The sequence below is a fragment of the Solea solea genome, chromosome 17 (genome assembly GCF_958295425.1).
Source record: "Solea solea chromosome 17, fSolSol10.1, whole genome shotgun sequence".
NCBI lineage: Eukaryota > Metazoa > Chordata > Actinopteri > Pleuronectiformes > Soleidae > Solea > Solea solea.
This window is the reverse complement of record NC_081150.1, coordinates 1,372,287-1,391,489: the sequence shown is the minus strand read 5'-3', so window position 1 is coordinate 1,391,489 and position 19,203 is coordinate 1,372,287. Positions and strand designations below refer to the sequence as shown.

General features: G+C 41.6%; 1 protein-coding gene across 4 annotated transcripts in view; it reads right to left on the bottom strand.

Annotated features, from left to right (window-relative positions):
- epha7 (eph receptor A7) overlaps positions 1-19,203 on the bottom strand; it is a 96,857-nt gene that overhangs the window by 9,933 nt on the left and 67,721 nt on the right. Inside the window, exons 6-14 of one of the 4 annotated variants that reach the window (XM_058612719.1) lie at positions 18,084-18,208; positions 15,455-15,623; positions 11,574-11,718; positions 7,832-7,887; positions 3,847-3,960; positions 3,212-3,397; positions 2,260-2,321; positions 1,828-2,037; positions 842-991 (exon numbers count right to left, since the gene is read on the bottom strand). In XM_058612719.1, the coding sequence (XP_058468702.1) occupies positions 842-991; positions 1,828-2,037; positions 2,260-2,321; positions 3,212-3,397; positions 3,847-3,960; positions 7,832-7,887; positions 11,574-11,718; positions 15,455-15,623; positions 18,084-18,208 (1,217 nt within the window). Of the gene's footprint in view, positions 1-841; positions 992-1,827; positions 2,038-2,259; positions 2,322-3,211; positions 3,398-3,846; positions 3,973-7,831; positions 7,888-11,573; positions 11,719-15,454; positions 15,624-18,083; positions 18,209-19,203 lie in introns of all 4 variants that reach the window. The other 3 variants (XM_058612718.1, XM_058612721.1, XM_058612720.1) reach the window with 3 other exon arrangements.

The window sequence follows — 19,203 nt, the reverse complement described above, 5'->3', positions numbered from 1 at the left end:
CCCCGCTGAGCTGTACTCATGAGGGTCCTGCACGGAAACCTCAAAGAAAAACGCAGACTGGGATTTTTGTCAGTGATTTTCTAAGTTTCACTGAGATGACTTCATTACGGATAATTAGAGTAGAATGTCGGAGAATCTCGTATCCTGACGCTTTTCATTATCCTTAGTTAGTTTAGACAGTGGAAATCAGTTGAGACCACAATTAGCCGTAGCGTGTAAATTCATTTTCTCCCACTCTTTATACTAGTATTTGTTAATCATTCATTATTAAATATTCTGATATTTGAGATTCTTGAGAAACCAAAGAAACTCGAGACTCTGTTACACATGACACAGCTGCAAGTAATAGCAGTTTTTTTCTTTTTAAACCATTTACCATTTGCAATAATAATGTTACATATGCCTTTAAAACGTATTCATCTATTGTTAAGTCAGTACAGTCTTAAATATGAAGTTCCCAAACCCAAAATAATATCTTTAGAAGCTGGAATAGAAAAATGTTAGATTTTGGTTTGACAAATGACTTTCTTTTTTATGATTATCTGACAATCCGTTTGTTTGATGATGAAACTAACTGACTACTGAAATTGTTCTCTAAAGTTTGTACATGTACTGTACAAATACATAGGTAAACTTAGCAGAATTTAATAGATTGGAACTTAAAAGATCACAAGATATACCATAACCCCAATCCTAACTCAATCCAAATGTGTATATTCCGAGTTCTGCTGTAAATGGAACTTCTTTCATGTCTTACAGATTTCTACTTTACGGTCTGTCGTCCACCGGCTCAGTGGCAACACTGTTGTGTTAGTACTTTGACAATCAGGCAGTAACTCACGTCTTGATTGGACATGTCCCAGTAAGGCCGTTCTCCATAGGACATCACCTCCCACATGACAACACCATAACTCCACACGTCACTGGCGGAGGTGAATTTACGATACTGGATGGCTTCTGGCGCCGTCCACCGCACAGGGATTTTGCCGCCCTGATCAATAAAACGCAGGTCAGTGGCTGGAGTAAAGATCACATTCATTACATCCGGCATCTTCCACTAAAATGTGAATTAGAGAAGAGTTTTGTGATTACACACAGGGTCAAAACAAAAGTCCACTTAATGCCGGTAATGATTTTAAAACAACAGTGTCTTCTTATTCATGTCAATGTTTTTTAATAAGAGTTCAAAGTAGTGTGTCTTCATTTCTTTGATTGAGAAAATGCCCTATGAGAGATTAAATAAGTGTAATAAATACAGATCACATGGAAATAATAATCTCAGTCATTTAGACTGTTCAAGCATCTTTCTGTATGATGTGTTTCAGCTGCTTGTACAAAGTAAAAATAACTTTCATTTTCTTCTCAATCTAGTACTTTTCAATTTTTTTTTACTTTTCCTATGAAGTATTGTAATTGGGACTGGCTACTGTTGAAGCCTATGATTCTAGTGTAGTTTAATGTATGGTTAATATATGGTTAAGGTGCCAATATAGACTAAAGTGACTCTACAGAACAATCCAGATTAAGGCCAGATTCATAGTCTGATGGTTTGATTAATAATAAATATGTATTAGTGCAGTGCAGTGTTTGTTGTGTATCGATATCGGTATCAATATCCACAGATATCAGGGATCAGAACTGAATGAAGTAGATGCATCTCGAGTTAAAACCCAGGTAACGACCTTTAAAACTCTTGAAAAGGTTGTTTTATTAGAATTTCTAGGATATTCATGCATTCTTGTCCTCTTTTCATGGACTGAATGTGACGCGATTGAGGAATTCTGAGCGGCCCTGGTGTGGAAAGAGAGAGTGCTGTTGGCGACTCACAGTTGTTGTGTAGACAGCCTCCGGATCGTCGTCGATCACCCTCGACAGGCCAAAGTCGGACACTTTGCATACGAGATTGCTGTTGACGAGGATGTTCCGAGCAGCCAGATCTCGATGGACGTATCCCATATCGGCGAGATACCTCATCCCCGCCGCTACGCCCCGCAGCATCCCCACCAACTGGATGACTGTGAACTGGCCATCATGTTTCTGCACGGCACAGAGAAGCACAGGCGGGTCAGACATCTTTGCTGACCGTGAGGGGGGGGAATGTAGGTCACAGCACTGCGGCAGCTCTAGCACAAGATTTATGATATTTATGCCACGCACAGATCCTCCTGCTGACCGACCGCCTGCTCTTTCTCGGAAATGTAAAGAAAAGTTAGAAAAGATGCTGCTTTGAGCCTCGTGTGATCCGAAGGTGATACGTACCCTGAGGAAAGCATCTAATGAGCCGTTCTCCATGTACTCAATGACAATCATAACCGGCTTCCCTGGAGACAAAGAGAAGACAAAGACAAAGAGTTGGACAAAAAAGGGACATGATTAATTGATACCTGAATTTTTAGTTTGCTAACAAAGTGCACACAAAATAAATAAATGTGCTGAAACAGCTTCCAAAAGTTATTTTTAGCCACGTGTTTCATTGGCTTTTAATTAAAAGTTACCATCTGCTGCCTTTATTACAGCGCCTAAATGAGAAAATGAAAACAGGGATTGTGGCTAATTTAATCAGATATAATGTCACCCCGACTACAGTGCTTTTACCTCCCAAAGCTAAAAATGCTCTGATTATTAGGATTAGAATCAGTCAGTCTGCAACAATTAATCGACAAGTAATCAAATAAATGACTATTTCAAAAATTGCCTTTTTTGTGTCTGATACGATAACAATACTGATACCAGTATCACAATTTTAAACTACTACTGATACAGATACCAATTCATTTATTTTAAACTGTTAACTTTTTTATTGTTCCACCAACTTTTTTGATAATTGCTTAATCGGTTTGTTTTCTATGGCTCGACATCACTTTTTGTGTCCGATATGATAACGATACTGATACGGATATCAATCCAATAAAGTCATTTAGTCAACTTTTTGCATTATCATCCATCCATAGCATGTTATTTCAGAAACACAACGTCAAAAATGCTTCCATGAAGCCAAAATAAACAACTCATTGCTTGACTTGGTGACTTCTGTTGCTGCTTTTTTATGTACTTAAAAATGCATATATGTGACATGTAGGGGTTTTCAGATGCATTTGAAAAGTGTCTTTTCCCACTGATTTTTGAGTATCATATCAACTTATGCCAACAATTATTGGACCAAACAACTCATGAAAAAATGATGTCCATCTCAGCCTTTCAGTGTGTTTACCTCTGGTCACAACACCTTCCAAATGAACCACATTGGGATGGTCAAACTGTCCCATAATGCTGGCCTCGCACAGGAAGTCCCGCCTCTGCTTCTCCGTGTAGCCCACTTTGAGCGTCTTGATGGCGACTGACATGTCGCGCTTTCCGGGCAGCTTCAGTCGGCCGCTGCACACCTCCCCGAACTCTCCTGTGAAGGGACGACACCGTGCGTGAGTGAGGGATTGATGTGCTACGTTAAAAACAAAGACAAATCAAGCACTTTCACAGTGACTAATGTGTTCCGTGTATTTTGAGATAAAGGAGCTGTGAATGTGCTGGAATACAAATTGGTGTGTGATATATTGTTATACACAGGAGAGTGTAACCAGGAGCTATTATAAGACAGGCTGGAGGTGCATAGATACTGTCATTGACCGCCTCTGTAAAACCCATGTGGCAGCAATTTTTCAGCGTGTCTTTCAGGAATGTCTCCACGACTGCCTCCAGCACACACACATTAATTGCAATTAACTTTTTCACGATCACACTATCAATACACAATGCATGAAGCTGTGTCCCTACTCAAGGTGCAAATATTTGCCTGTCAGTGTGATGTATGAGAGCATGGAGTGACTAAACAGTGGAAGATAGGCTCACCTGCTCCAATAACCCGCTCGATTTTGATGCAGGAGGCGTCCAGCTCCTTGGCAAATTGATGGACAGCCCTGTTCGGGTCCTCGTACGTCTCGGGGTCAATGTAGGTTTTGGTGCCTGGAAATTTGACTGTAGAAATGTAAGAGGATTACTGTTACGATTAAATATGCACACTGTGCACCGCAGCGGGCACTTGACAGGCAAAAAGATTACCAAGAGCAGTGGTTCAGAGGGAGCTGCTGAACAGTAAGCGGCCCGTGTCAGAAGGGCTTTCACACGAGGAAATTCATCACAAAAGGGAAGAAAAGATTGCAGTAACCCGTACGTGGGGGTTTCTATGAGGCTGCCGGTTACCTTTCACCTCCCTGCAGCTGAGACCACCAAAATGAAGAAGGATCTGTCTCAACGGGAACCTTAGTTCATCTACTCGTCATTACTTGGAGGTTTTAAACCACATGATGTCATTCTGGCGAGGCAGGCCTCGTCTCCTAAATTCTCCTCAACTCTCCACTTTTTCCCCTTTCAGTTTGATGTACTGCCCTAAATCTCCGTGAGCGTCTCACATTGACAAAAAAATATTAATGTTCTGCTCAAAGCAATACATTCTGTTGTACAAGTTACAGCCACTTTAATAACTTGAATTTCTTCTAAATTAATCATTTTGAAAATTAAAAAACGACTGGAAAACGACCAACAACCATAATTCACAAATGTTTTATGTTTTTGAGACGCTGATTTACACGACTACAGGACTTACTACCTCATAGAGAGACACTTTATCTCACCTTTTTATCGCCTTTTCAAACAGAAAATTGAAGTTAGTGAAGCGCTCACTCTCCTGCACCAAAGCCCATAGTGAAAATCAGTGTGTTTTTTTAGCTCACACAGAAACAGAAGCTGCTGCTCTACTCCTCTACTGCCTCTTTTGGTAAGATTTTCAAATGCTGAAATCACTAAATAAAACATTTCAACTCACATAATGAGGCAGCAGTGGATGATAAACTAAAAAAAATCACAGATTTTCTCTATGGACTTTGGTGCAGAAGAACGAGCGATTTAACAAGCAACACAGACTTCAAGTTTCCTGTTGGAAATGGCTATTTAATGAGCAGCTAAAGCAGCAAAAAATATTATCATGCAACCACAAAACAATCGTTAAGGCAGAAAAAGTTTGTGAATTTCAAAAAAGAAGTTAGAAATGATCAAAGACCTGATTTCATACTACGTGATTGTTTTTTGAGTGGAAATCTATCCTCTAAATCTAAAGTCCTTTTGCATTTCAGCACTTTTTTAAATAACTGATAACATTTTTTACACCTCCAATACACTGACAGGTCCATCTTTATAAACACATATAATATTTGTTTATAATAGAGTTCCTACGTGGTCAAATGTTCTGCAGCTGCTGGAGTTTGTTGACAGCACAGACAAACAGTGAGGCTGCAACAAACTTTGGAGACTGAATCATTTATTCACACTGTGTGTGTGTGTGTGTTGATCTACAGATGACAATAAGTAATTATACCCACTGACAGTGGGGTCAGCACTGAACACCACGACAGATAAAGTAATAAAGCTCTGTGGTGTGTTCGCTACAGATGCCGCTTTATCTATCCCGGCGCAACTCTCAATGAAAGCAAATGAGATTTTTGTGCGGAAGTGGGGCGCTGCATTTTTAATTCTTTTTGCTTGACTGATGCCTCAGGCGAGACGTTTAGGATTTTGTTAAAGAGAGGGAAAAATGAAATTCCATGCAATTTCAAATAACGCTGATATGCGACTGCTTCATGAATATCCATGAGGAGAGAGGAACGAGAGAGAGAGCGAGAGGGGGAAGGAGTTTGTAGAAAAGAAGGAAAACCCAACAGGGTTAGGTAAAGGTCAGAGACAGGGTAGGGGGGTTTACAGTTTTGCAAAGCGCTCCAAATTAACAGCAAATTACAGTATTATGGACTATTAAGTGGACATACGACCCGTGGGGCCCATTATACGCCGCGTTTTAAACTTCTCTGATAACAATATAACCTGTCAACTTTAAAATTTAATGAGTGCAGAGTAAACAGTGGAGCCACAGCGAGTGAAGAGCGGGCTCACCAGCTGGAAACGCAACTTATTCTCAAGTGAGGAGGGCCGGCATGTCGGCGCGACAGTGCAAACACAAGTAATGCATTGTGCAGCGGCGGCAGCAGCGGTGGCATGAGGAGATTTCCCTCCACTTGCTCCCATAATTGCTTTGTCCATTCAGGATGTCAGCGGATCTGATAGGAGACGTCTTATCGCCGCTACGTGGCAGACAAATTGGGTCTATATGTCGAGTGTGCGTGCGCTATCTGGCTCCTGTCGCCCCGGCAGCCTCTTGTCATTTGATATTGCATCGCGAGATCCCTCCGTTAAGCTCGACACTTGTTATGTTTGTGTTTTCTCCCTTTTTTTTGCCCCTTCCTTCCTTCCTTCCTTCCTTTCCTTCCTTCCTTCCTTCCACTCTGCGACACATATAACCTGCGGTGAGCTGCTGAGGTGGATCTGTCAGACACTTAGCAGTAGCCGACCCGGGCTCCCCAACACTGCCTCTGCTCTAGCTGTGACACCCCTGACCCTCTGTTTTGCCTACAGCGTGGATCATTACGGCTCCACTCGGGGAAGCTGCATCTCCAGGGGCATCATTACAGGCAGGGTGTGTTTAAAAAAACCCAAACAAAATCCCCCTCTTACTGATAGCAGTGTACACAATAAACTCTGTCAAGTTATGGCTTTAAAGAACACTCTTTCCTCATGGGTCGGCCCTTCACCGCCACAATGACAGCTGTCACGTTTACGCTTTTCTAGTTTCCTGACTTCTTCATCTCCGCATGCAGAAACCAGCCAATCAGCAGCAGACTTCAGCCTGATTGTTCCCAGATTTGACTCAAATTAAACGAGCGGGGCTATAACAGTCAGGCCTGTGGGTGCTAATGGGTTTTAAAGGACCAGTGTGTAAAAAGTTAGCAGGATTTACTGTCAGAAATTGAATATACTACCAATTAGCCTGTATTTATAAGCACACAATTGATTTAAAATAGAAACAGTTTGGTTTCCGTAGCCTTGAAATGGTGCTCCGTGCATTTTACATTCAAACCATTGTCAAATGAGTTCACGCAATGTTAATTAAGTCTATCAGCTCCGCACAGCTCCCTCTCTCGCTCTGTGTTTCCCAGCGTAGCGGTTTATAGATCTTATGCCACCTATAGCAACATTCCTACACTGCACACAGGAAGTGATTCTTTTCAGATGGAGGCAAAAGCTACATTGCGACAGTAAAGCTGCAAACACATTGGCGTATGATTGAAAACACGAGAATTCTGCCCCAGTTGTTCATCAGTTTGACAGTATGAATGCTCCCTGTGTGAATGCTCCCAGGTCTGATAGTTTTGCTTCACAAAGCTCTTTTTCACATGAAGGACGCTTTTGTGGCCAACTCACACATGCCCGTCACATTAAGGATTGACAGGGGAGGAGCCTGACACTTGGTAATGGAGATAAACAGAGCAATGTCTGTGATAGCAAGAGTAGCTAATGTTGCTAAAGTGTTGTTGATGTGATGTCACCATTGTTAGGTGCACATTTCTGACAAAAACGAGCGCCGTTTGGTTCCGTGTAGGGTTCGGTCTAATATTTGCATAGCATGTTTTCATTGGTAAGTGCTCGGCCTGCTGCCTGGAAAGTTGAACAATTTCCCATTTATCTGCATGAGCAGACCCACAATGCAGTTCGGCAACGCTTTGACACCACTGCATTCAAAGTGAATGAGAAGCTTTTCAGCTGACTCCTCCACTCTGTATGTACAAGTCGGCCATTCGATGTCACTAATTCTCACACACTGGGCCTTTAAGGCACCTTTCTAGTCAATATGCAATTATATGCACACATAAACTCATACAGTTTCATCACCTTCAGTATGTGTGTGTGAGTGTGTGTTTGTGTGTTGCTGCTGATGAATGCAGGCACTCACACTGGAAGTAGAGCTCCTCATCTCCCTCCTGATCCGCTTTGCTGTACCCGCAGTGCCTGCATGGAGGGGGTAGAGAGAGAGAGAGGGGGGGAGAGAGTGAGTGGTGAAATCAACTGATTGGTGCAGGGAGAAATAAACGCCCTAAATTACAAGAATCTTAATGTGGCGGCTAACGCTGTGCATGACAAATCTCTTATGAAACCCGGCCGAGCAGCGGGAAGCTGCGTGAACTCAGCAGCCTCACAGCCTGGGGAAGGTAGCTGGAGCATCTTATCATGCACAGCACATCAAACAGTACACATACAGTACAATGTAAAGGACTGTTCAACATGTCTGCTAATATTGATTTATAACACCTCAAGCAGGTGGCGAGCCACAAGTGATGGATGTGCACTTACAGTAGATGAAAAAAAGGAAAAACATTGTGTGTGTGTGTGTGCGTGCAGCGGGTCTCCATTGTGCATGCAGCATTCTTTAACTCTTACAGCCTCATCCTGTTTTCACTGCCTTCACGCTCTGGCCCCGTGACATCATCCACGACACGTGTTAGCTCGGAGCGTCTGGACATTTTCAGCTACTCTGAACTCTGGAGCCAGACAGGAAGTGCAGCTGTACTTGACGTGTTTTCATGTTTTATTCAGCTGACGTGTTACTCGGCAGAATCAAGGATGTTTTTTTTTGACATTCAGAATATGTGGTTATCCCTGTGATGGACTGGCCACTTGTCCAGGATGCACCCCGGCTTTCACCCTATGTCAGATGGGAGTGGCTTGAGTATGTAAATGACACTGTGCTCCATAGAAACAGAGTTTCATCTACAGTTGGTTTTCGGATTGTAATTGAGCCCCTCATTTAATACAGTGATTCCTAAACCCACAGATGGGTCATGGGAGATTTTTTTGGGCCCCTAAAACATTTGCAGAATATCTCCAACTCTTAGTTATAAGGAAATGGTTTTCTTACCAGTTCAAAAATGTCGCTACATTATGCACAAAGCTGCTCTTGTCACATTTTATATTGCGATTTGGGTCACAATGGTTTAGAAAGTTATAGTTATTTAAAAAGTTCGGTAAACAATGGTTGATTATGCCATGAGTCTCTTTGTAGAGACAGTCCATGTGTCTCTTATGGTGAAAAATCATTTTTTAACATGAATCTATTGTTGTTAAGTACCTGAATCTGGAACTGTTTTGATAATAACTATAATAATGTTTTGGGAAACAGTGGCTGACATTTTATGAAACATATTAGCATATATTTGAGAAAATAACCAACAGATTGAAATATTATATTATATTATTATTAGATGTAGCCTGGCATGAATTGGCTGAACTAACCAGCCGTCATACTCATCCCTCTGAGGTACCACATCTTTGTAATTTTGGGATTTGTCACCTTTTACCCGATTATCAGACACAATCGGGCTCTTTTTCCGTCAGCCTCTGCTGTAATTTCAGCTCATCGTGGCTCTGCAAATGTAACCAGATGCTGGTGGGACTGGCGTGTAATCCCTCACATAGTGTTTTACTGGCTGTAATAGCTTGTCTCACTGAACAGGAGAGCAAGACAGCCTCTGTATCTTCTCCAGTCAATTCAGTGCAGGTGAAATAAAAGTCTCCAGGACAAGCATGTTGGCAAGCACTGCTAAATCATTACTTATGGACACACTGCTGGAGTGACCATCCACAGCAGTTCTCAGTCTCTGCAGCTCAGTTGTTTTCCCCCTCAGTCGGCTGTGGAGAGTTGTGACCACAAGAAAACAAACCAGTTTGTCTGGGCACGTTGTCTCTCTGGACTCTTTGATTTAGCCTCTTGTCTGTTTTCGTCCAGTTCAGATAAATGTCTTCCGCCTCCAGCATGATCTGCCAACGCGTTTTACTTTCGCCTTGGAGAGTGTTCCCACAGAAGACGCGAAGACCGCAGTGAAAGTTAGTCCTGCGTCCACAGGTTTAGCTTAGCCATACTGGTGCAACAATAGTTCAGTCTGTGTTGTTGTTTCTGGGTCACAGTTGTGGTTTGGTGTGTTCAGCTCATTCGAAAGAAGGGGGAAAAAAAGCTTTTGCTTGTTTGCAAGAATCACTAGGAGAAGCAACATTTTTCATGGTGAATGGATGCTAATCACCAAGATTATGGAATTTCACATGTGGGAACATCACCAGCTAAAAGGGATGATGTGATCGTTCCCTGAAATCTTCTGAGACAAGATGCAATCGGAATTTGTGTTATATAAAACTCATTTAGTGTTAATACAACGCCAAGGGTTAAGTTGACCCCTTCAGTGATACTTTAACACTGCTACGCTGTTTTACTCTGTGTAAATATCACATTAGAATGATGCAATGAAATTTGTATCTGTATTTCCCAAATAATAACTCATTTAAAGAATTCCGAATTCTTTAAATGAGTTTTTAAGTTTCAACACTCTACCACCACCGTGTTTTGTCACTCCTGCTCCGGAAGTGCGCCCCATAATCATTTCTCCAGCAGCACCTCCAGGAATAAGGTTGATATGTTAAATAAATCTTTTGGTTTTTTTAGTACAGCAGCAATCTCTATCTTTTTTTACATAACGACAAAATGACATTTTCATTTTAAACATTAACATCAAAATAAAAGGGCCACTTTACCGGCAATTTAAAACGAACTAAATCCTTCAGTGTTACTGCAATTCTGCATTTTTCACGACATAAAGTGCAATATAAATTCAGTCAGCTGTGGCTTTTTTTTTGTGTGGGGGAAACACAACAGCTTACATGTGCAAAACAGGCTGCGGTTTGTGTGTTACTGAAAAAATTTGGTTTCTTTTTGTTCAGTTTTACATCTCTTGTCAGCGAGCAGAGCTCTACACTGTATAATACATGAAGTTAATACGGACAATATAAAGGTTTTCCTGTGATATACAGTGTTAATCCTCCAGTGACAGATGACTACTGCCAATAGTGTGTGGATTATAATGACCTATATTGTTTATTTATTAAAAAAAACTGGAGGTTATACCACAATATCTACAGTGGTATTACATTACAACCATTAGAGCAGTGTTTCTCAAACTTCCTTTATGGGGAAGCAGTTTTTAAAGACCGCAAACAATCATGACCCAAATCATAACGTAACGACTACCATTTTAAATTGGTAAACAAATAGTTTCCAAGAAATGTTTGGTAAATTAATAAAAACCTAATTTTATCCATGTTATTTAAAACATATATAGAGATAAATCTTAACTAAAAGGTTGGTAAAGTGTCATCATCCACAGATATATAGATCTTGGAGTGCTTTTGCAAATGCCAGTGGGATGCGTAGGACTTCTGTAAATTCCTGTGACTCAGAAAGAGAAGGCAGGCCATTTTTGACACACAGGAGGCTAATTGTGTAAAGCTCTGGTGAAATGCCATTCGTGCAGATGAGAACACAGATGATGTGTGAGGAAATGGTGATAATGACAATGGGCAGAGTGCTTTGTGAGCAGTGGCACACTTCATCCTGCCCTCAGGTTCTCAAACACACACAGGAAGGCAGAACCGAAGCTTTCTCGCTCCGCAGTTCTTGCCTGATAATAGCTCTTCAAAAAAAGAAAAAATTATTTTGGGGCTGGAGGGTGGGTAAAAAAAAAGATGCATCATAACCCATTAGCACAGCATGCCACGAGATGATGGGTGCACGTGTGCGCGTGCGTATGTGCACGTGGCGACTCAAGAGGCCTGTGAGTGACAGAAAAGCTAATTGACAAGCGCAGACTCACAGGAGCGGAGAGTCAATGGGGCCCGCGAGAGCGTACCTTCTCCCGATGATGAAGCCAAACACCATAAAGACCAGGATGATGGTCCCCGCCACGGCCACCACCGCTATGATGATGACGGGGTTCTGCTCGCTGGAGACGATCGCAGCTGATGACACACACGGACACAAAGACAAGGGAAAGCACAGTGTGAACTTCAGCACATCAAAGAGCACAATCTACATGACATACTTGAGCCCGATGAGCAGCGTGGAGATGGATAACCCTCCCCCACCTCCTCTTCTCTGACAGAGAGGAGGAGGAGGAGGAGGAGGAGGAGGGACACTTCTATTTTTGAGCCGTCCTCACACACACACACACACACACACACACGGCTCTACTGTTTCAGAAAGTGGGCTTAATAGTCCCAGACGGCAATGGCGATGCCCTTCATCTCAAACAAAGACACATTCAGGTTGGATTGTTTCCCCATTCAGAGCTCTCATAGTGCTCGGATTGTTTGCATTGACACACTGACGATTGCTCTGCGTATAAAGTCAACGCACGCAAGCAGTGTATTTGGGGGGGGGGGGGGGGGAATTCATGCATTTTAAATCGAGTGGATCCAAGTGGAAAAGACTTGGAAAGAGAAGATAATGATTTTTTTTCTGGAAGAGATGGGGGATGAAAAACCTGCTGACATTTGATCAGCTGTTACTCAATCACGCTTCAATATTTCACCAACTGGCTATTCTGGGAGGAGGTCGGAGGACTCAACTGTCACGTTACATACGAGCAGGTTTCACTGTTGAGAAGGAGACCAGTCAAGGACACTTTGACTGCACTAACCTTTTCATATGACACACTCTGCATGTGTTACGGGTAATTAATGTGTCCTCTTGTGCGGATGATGGACGTTCCACTGAGGTTAGCCTCTGAACTACAGCTGGGTTACTGGCTTTTTATTTTATATAAAACTAAAATGATCTAAGTCTATACATGTGTTTTAACTCAGTATAAGGGTTAGGAAATTGGTCCAGAGTATATACAACAGCTGAAAATGACATTTCATGTGTGATTCGCGCTTGCTGGTGTAAACAGGAGGCGAATGAGGCTAAATTGAAACTCAAAGTGTTTTTCTCTTTCATATACTATAACAAATATAGCAAATTTAACCACCAAGTACGTGACAGGATAATAAAACGTAGGTAAAACATGAATATTACTTGATAGTTATTGCTTTATATATCAGTTTGAAACCATTACACATAGCAACATTTCAATTGCCAGAATGTTGAAAATCCCTCTGGCTCATTTTTCCCCTCTTGATCAGTGTGATGGAGCAAAATCCAATTATTACAAACGCTTCATGAATTAACTGTTAACTGCAGAAGGGTTGTATTAATGAATCAATTAGAAATCAATTACTAAATTAATCACAAACTATTGTGATAACCAGTAAATCAGTTTCTTCTTAAATGTAGGTTTCGTGTTGCGTTTGAAGTTTCATAAACTTTGAATCAATGTATTTTTTGTTGTATTTCTGACCAAATAACCAACTGAGTAATCAAGTCAGTGAAAGACATGCATTCATTGCAGCCCTATAACTGTAGATAAGGCCACACTATCATACATATTCTGTTTCCTCAGCATGGACAGTCTTGCTGTGTGGAAAAAAACAAAACATCCACAGGCTCTAAATCTCACTAATTACCTCACTGTAGGCAACTACTTTGACCCATGAACAAAGAGAACATTTTAAAACAACAGTATGTTTGTTGTTTGTGGTTTTAGAGGCAGTTACAATCTGGAACTTTTTCTTGGCACTCAGCAGCCGGACACAGTGACTGTGCTCAGCAACCCGGAGACTTGGGCTGTGGCCAAAATCACTCCCTTGCTCACTCATTTCCTACTTCCTATATAATTGGCACTCAAGAGTTTACCCTGTACCAGGGGTGGACAACCTTTTTTCTATATAAAGCAATTTCAATTTGTTAGAATACCCTTGGAGGGCCACATTAAATTATTTAACACGTATAAATCAGAATAATCTCTCTTATGTGAGGGCTGGAACTGCTTCTAGCCAAGACTGGAAGGGGTGTCTGATGTCAGATGGTAGTGATGATGGTGGTGCTTCATCAAACTAATCTTCACCTTTGTTACTGTCATGCATGCCCTGCAATGTCTGGCCAGACATAACAAACTGCCCATTTCTAGTGGAGTCATGGTCAATGGTTTCAATAATCTGTTACTCCATTCTTCTGTCTTTGGCGCTAGCACACAGATTTTCCTTCACATCTATAAAAAAGGAATCACTTATTTCTCTTGGAGAACATCTGTAAATCTTCTTATCTTGACACATAACAATAAAATCACCAAGTCATTTGATGCGGGAGTGAATGTTAATGCTGTGTTCCATTTACCTCAGAACTGGGAGCAACAAGTTCATTGTGTTCCGGTTGAGAAGTCGGAAAAACCAACGTATATCTTGGGCTAGCCATTGTTAGCTATTAATAGCAAGACTAGCCTATAAGAACGCTCTACATGGTAGTGTAGCATGGTTACAAATGTAACAGTACTATGTGTACGACTAATTTACTGTGACAGTGTTATTAACAGTAAAAAAAGTTCCGACTACAAATGGAACGCACCATGATTGTATTATTCAGTGAGTTAGCAAAAATGTCCAGTTTGGCTAATTGATGTGTAAAATGAAAGATTGTTCAGTCACGTGTGCTAATGGCCAGTGAGCTTCCTACCACATTTTAAACTAAGTGAGAGTGAGTATCAGTCTTACAGTCTGGGTAAAGGAAGTGAGTCAGCACTTTTTCCCCTTGTAGCACATGCTATGCTATTAGCAGCATTTAGCAGCAGCGGTGCGCTAACCTGTCACGTCATGTGCCGTAATGCTAGCATACATAGCAGCATTCCTCACCCGAGCACACAACAACCCACTGTGACACTAGAGCTAACGTAACTGATTAGCTTTAAATGAGTTTATCCTCAAGACGCTACAGTAGCTTGTCCTTATGCTTCGATTTTTCCCATGATGTCTTGTCAGCATAAAGTCAAAGCAATTTGTGTTTGCTTTGCTTCAAAGCAAAATAATTTCCCTGGGCTGTTTGTGTAATAAGAGAAGACATGAACAGGTCGTACATGAAGTGGTTCTCCACAGTGATGTGCTGCAAGTGCTGCAGTCAAGGGGCAGACTTGCAAGAAGTGTGGGGAACAAGTGAAAAGCATGGGACTGGATCACAGCGACACATCAGACTGATGCCGCACATGCTATTTTTGCTTATTCCTTTGTTAAAGCTGCAGCAGGAAAAGTCATTAGAAAAACAATTGACTGAAGGTTCTTATTCCAAAGTCACTCAAATGCTAATGTGTAAGAATTGTGACTCTTTGTCCTTAGCTCCTCCCATCAGCTGTTCATGAATACAAGGTGACACACACACACCAATCCATCTCTAAAACGCTTCTCCCATATTGACTCACCATTTATTGTGTTTATCATCCAAATATTGTTTAGACTTGTAGTTGTCGCTCAGACTACTGGATTTACATGACGCCAAAAGGTTATTCTGGAAATGTTATGACACAACTAGGTTAAAATGACTATTCTCCAGTTTATTACAGACCACTTCTATGGGACATTGTGGTAAACGATGCATCAAAGCACCATAAGAGGTCCAGAGAATCTGTGAACTCACTTGCAGACACCTGTAGAGACACGTCTGGATAAAATGTGAAAGTGTTGATAATATGTTTCTGTCACTTTTTCATTTCAGTTGAAGCTGTGAATATCAAACTCAGCATCAGATGCTTTTATGCAAATCCTTGTTATAAATGAAGCATGTATAATGCACAGCGACAGCACTGAGCTGGTTCTTCTGTCAGCCTCATACCTGTGGCCTCCTCCTTGGTGGTGATCTCCATTCTCGGGCTGTAGGTGCCGTATCCAGCCTGCGTGAAAGCCCGGATCTGAAACACATAGGCCGTGCTGGGCTTCAGGTTGTTCACTGTGGCCGAAGTGGACTTGGACCTCACTGTGGAGTAGATCCGGTCTTTCTGATCCTGTGCAAAGAACAAATAATGTGTTGTTTAATTCCAAAATACTTTATTTTTTAAAAAAATGAGAAAGTCTGGAAAAAGAAACACAAACTACTGTGTGATAGTTCTCGTAATAATTGAGTCCTATTGAAGAGATTTAATGTGGACACCTTTCATTAATACTGCAGATATACTTCACACAGTGTAATTACCTGCACGTTGATAATGAAATGAGTCCAGTTTAATGATGTTTTATCCAAGTTGATACACAGTCACTGCAATATTCAGTCTGTACACTGTAAAACATTGTCTACCTTATTAATACTTCATTTATCTGAGCGGCAGGGACTGGCTTAATGTTCTCACGGCCTAATGTTCTGTGATTCCAGTAAAAATGTTCTAACCATGTTTTTTTTTTTGCTCTGCTCCTGGTTTAAATCTGCTGTTGCTGCACTTCAACTCTTACCCTGTGTTTATATGAAATACACCAACGTGTGCCCAGTTCAAACACATCATGAGGCACCAATTCCATCTGCACTACAAGACACTCATGTCCAGCTCATTCTCTTTCTGACTCACAGTTTTTTATTGACAGTTTAATTCCTGTGTAGATGTTTTAAAGGGTAAATTAGGTCTTTTTCAGCCTGGGCCCCAATGCATGAATACATGTGGGTCTGTAAATGAATGGACATTCTGTGGACTTGCCATTTGCAAATCCAACCATAGTGCACCAGGTCCAGGTTGAAAAAGATCAGAATTCCCCTTTAATATTACTCTTTACGCCATAGATTATCTTAACAGTTTAGCTCAACTGAAATCTCTTAAAACCGATAAGCCGTTATTTCCTTTTTTTTAAGCCCTGCCTTAATTAAATATCAGAATTTCCTCAAGATATTTAGATTTAGATTGAAGGATTGAAGGAATTAATTTTGATGGATTAGTGGCCTGCCCATCTCTCACCAAATGTTAGCTATGATTGGCTACAGCCCATCCACAAACCCTGGAAAGGATAAGATAATGGCTGGATGGATGGATTGATGGATGTATGGCTGTTGCAGTTATTGCAATACTGCGGTTACATAGTCTTGTCACGCCCGCCACAGAGCCACATTCACGATCACATCGCCGCATAAAAAAGAAGAAAACATCAGATGTGCCCTCAATGGAGATGATAACAGTCCCTTCACATGGTTCACCACAATAAATGTCTGTTCCTTCAGGCCTTTTTTCTGCTTTGTAGTGATCATAAAAGATAATAATTCTTCCTTTATAAAGGCTCTTTTTTCATTTTTTGTGTCCCATCCATCACTGTTGTTGGCTCAGTGAGGGTTCGATGATGGCAACAAGCCTCTGTGATTCTACATGGTTTCATGGTGCTCAGCTTTGACTGTTTTATATGCATTTTCTTACTTAAGAAGCACATGAGATTCTGCGTTTTCTCTTTATGCAGCGATGGTACGCAGCCAGGACAGCTGATTACAGGAATAACTTATTTTTTAAATGATAAACCATTTTTGGGTCGGGTTCTGTCACATTGGCTGGGTTTTTTATTGTGTTTATCAGTGTATTAACAGTAATTTACACTGAACATGCCTGTAATCAGGGACAACGAGCAATGACCATGCAAAAGCCTATCAGTGCAGCTTCATTTAATTGCTTTGTGGCTTTTGCTGTTCTTTACAAAGTTGATGTTAGACAAAAATCCCCAACATGACAGCCTGAGATGGATGACTATTAAAAAATGAAAATATATAAGCGCTTTTTTCCAATTATGCTTTACAAAAAAACTCATGTGCTGTCTTATCGCACGTATGGAAATATCTCCCCCATCAAGGAATCCATTTGGATGCACAGGCTGCACGCATTGTGTACTTTGTTGTTGAGCTGTAAACGCTTTGCTCGGCTCGCAGCCCAAATGGAATGCCAGGGTCTGTTAGGGGTGTAGTCGTTGTTTCCAATTTTCCACTTTTACAGCTGGGCAGGCCACAGCCACAGTATGTGACACAGGAGACTGATTCGTCAGTGTGTGCAGGAGACGCTGTGGCTAGGACTGGCATCAGAGCTCTGCTGCCCTGCTTTTGATTTGCTGGTTCAAATTCAGTCCATTAACTCTCCACGGTAAAAAAAAAGATGATGTGTTTGGACTTGAAACACAGGGAAGCAGTGGTATAATCTATGTGGGACGGGAGAGGAGATAACAGTCGCTGCTAATTTGGGCAGTGCGACACCCGCGGATGTGCGTGGGGGGGGGGGGGGGGGTTGCAGAGGAACCATAGCCTGATTAAAATCTTATGAGTGTCTCATTCATTATTGCAATTATGAGACAAAGGTACTTGCAGAATCTGATGAATTCAACTCACAGCAGCAGGCAGGCAGAATACAAAGTGAGGAGTCATCAAATGTGGACGGGGAGATTGAAAGGGGGAAAGAAAGGTGAAGCAGAAAGAAAGAAAGAAATAAACAGGCAATGTATCCCAAACTCACTTTTTCATAGTATTTGATTTCATATTCCGTGATGACGCCGTTGGGTTGCTGCGGCTCCTGCCAGGAGAGTTGGATGCTGCGCTGCTGCACTTTCTCCTTGATGACCTCGCTGACCTGGGATGGAGCTGTTTAGAAAAAGAACATGTCAGTAAATGAAGGGCACACCCTTTCTCCACACACACACACACACACACACACTCAGCTGGCCACAGGTCAAACGCACTGACTCCTCCGCCACTTGTGAGCGCATGAATATTCATGGGACGCTTCGAAATGTTTGCATCCCATGAACAAAATTTCAATTACAGTGCACACAGCGGAAGACAGCGTCGCCCTGGCCCGTGGAAAACTGCAACATGTAGATTATGAACGACAATTCAGTTCAATTAATTCCAACATTTCCAGCGGAACAAGCAGGCACTTTCCTTGATAACAAAGCCATTCAGAAACCCTCTTAGAGGCAGAGGTCTGTACCTTGTAACCCTCCGACACCAGTCTTATGCACACCAATTATCTAAGGCACATTGAATGACGTGTTCTAAGTGTTTGGCTTCCAGATGAAGTGCTATCACATTTACGTGTGATAAACAGAAGTTCAAACACGCTCTTTTTTGGCCGTTAATACCTAAAGGTAAATGATCATACTGAACTTAACAGCCTTGCTTAAACCTTTATCTATGCCATGCAATGTCACTTTACTTTAACTACTCCTAATGCTGCTGCCACAGAAACATCTGCTGTATCACCACTGATTGCATTGCTAATAACAAGAATACAGCTCCTGCCGCCGCCGCTGCTGCCGCTGCCGCCGCCTATGGTAATCATACTAAAAGTGCTACAACTGCTGCTCATGCTGCTGCACCTCATCCAGGAACTACTGCTGTAAAAAGTACAATAGAACTTTTTACATGGAATACAAGGTTAAAGTGTATTGTATTTGTAGTTAAAGTAGCTTTTTTGACCACTGACATAGTCTAATAGTCGTCTTCTAATGTTTATATTGTGAGTTTGTCAGTGACGCGTTAACAACATCGCTTCAGTCAGATCAAGTTTTCACTGCAGACTACGCATCTTGGTTTTAAGCTGCTAATTGCTCTGGCTATTTTTGCGTGTCTGGGCT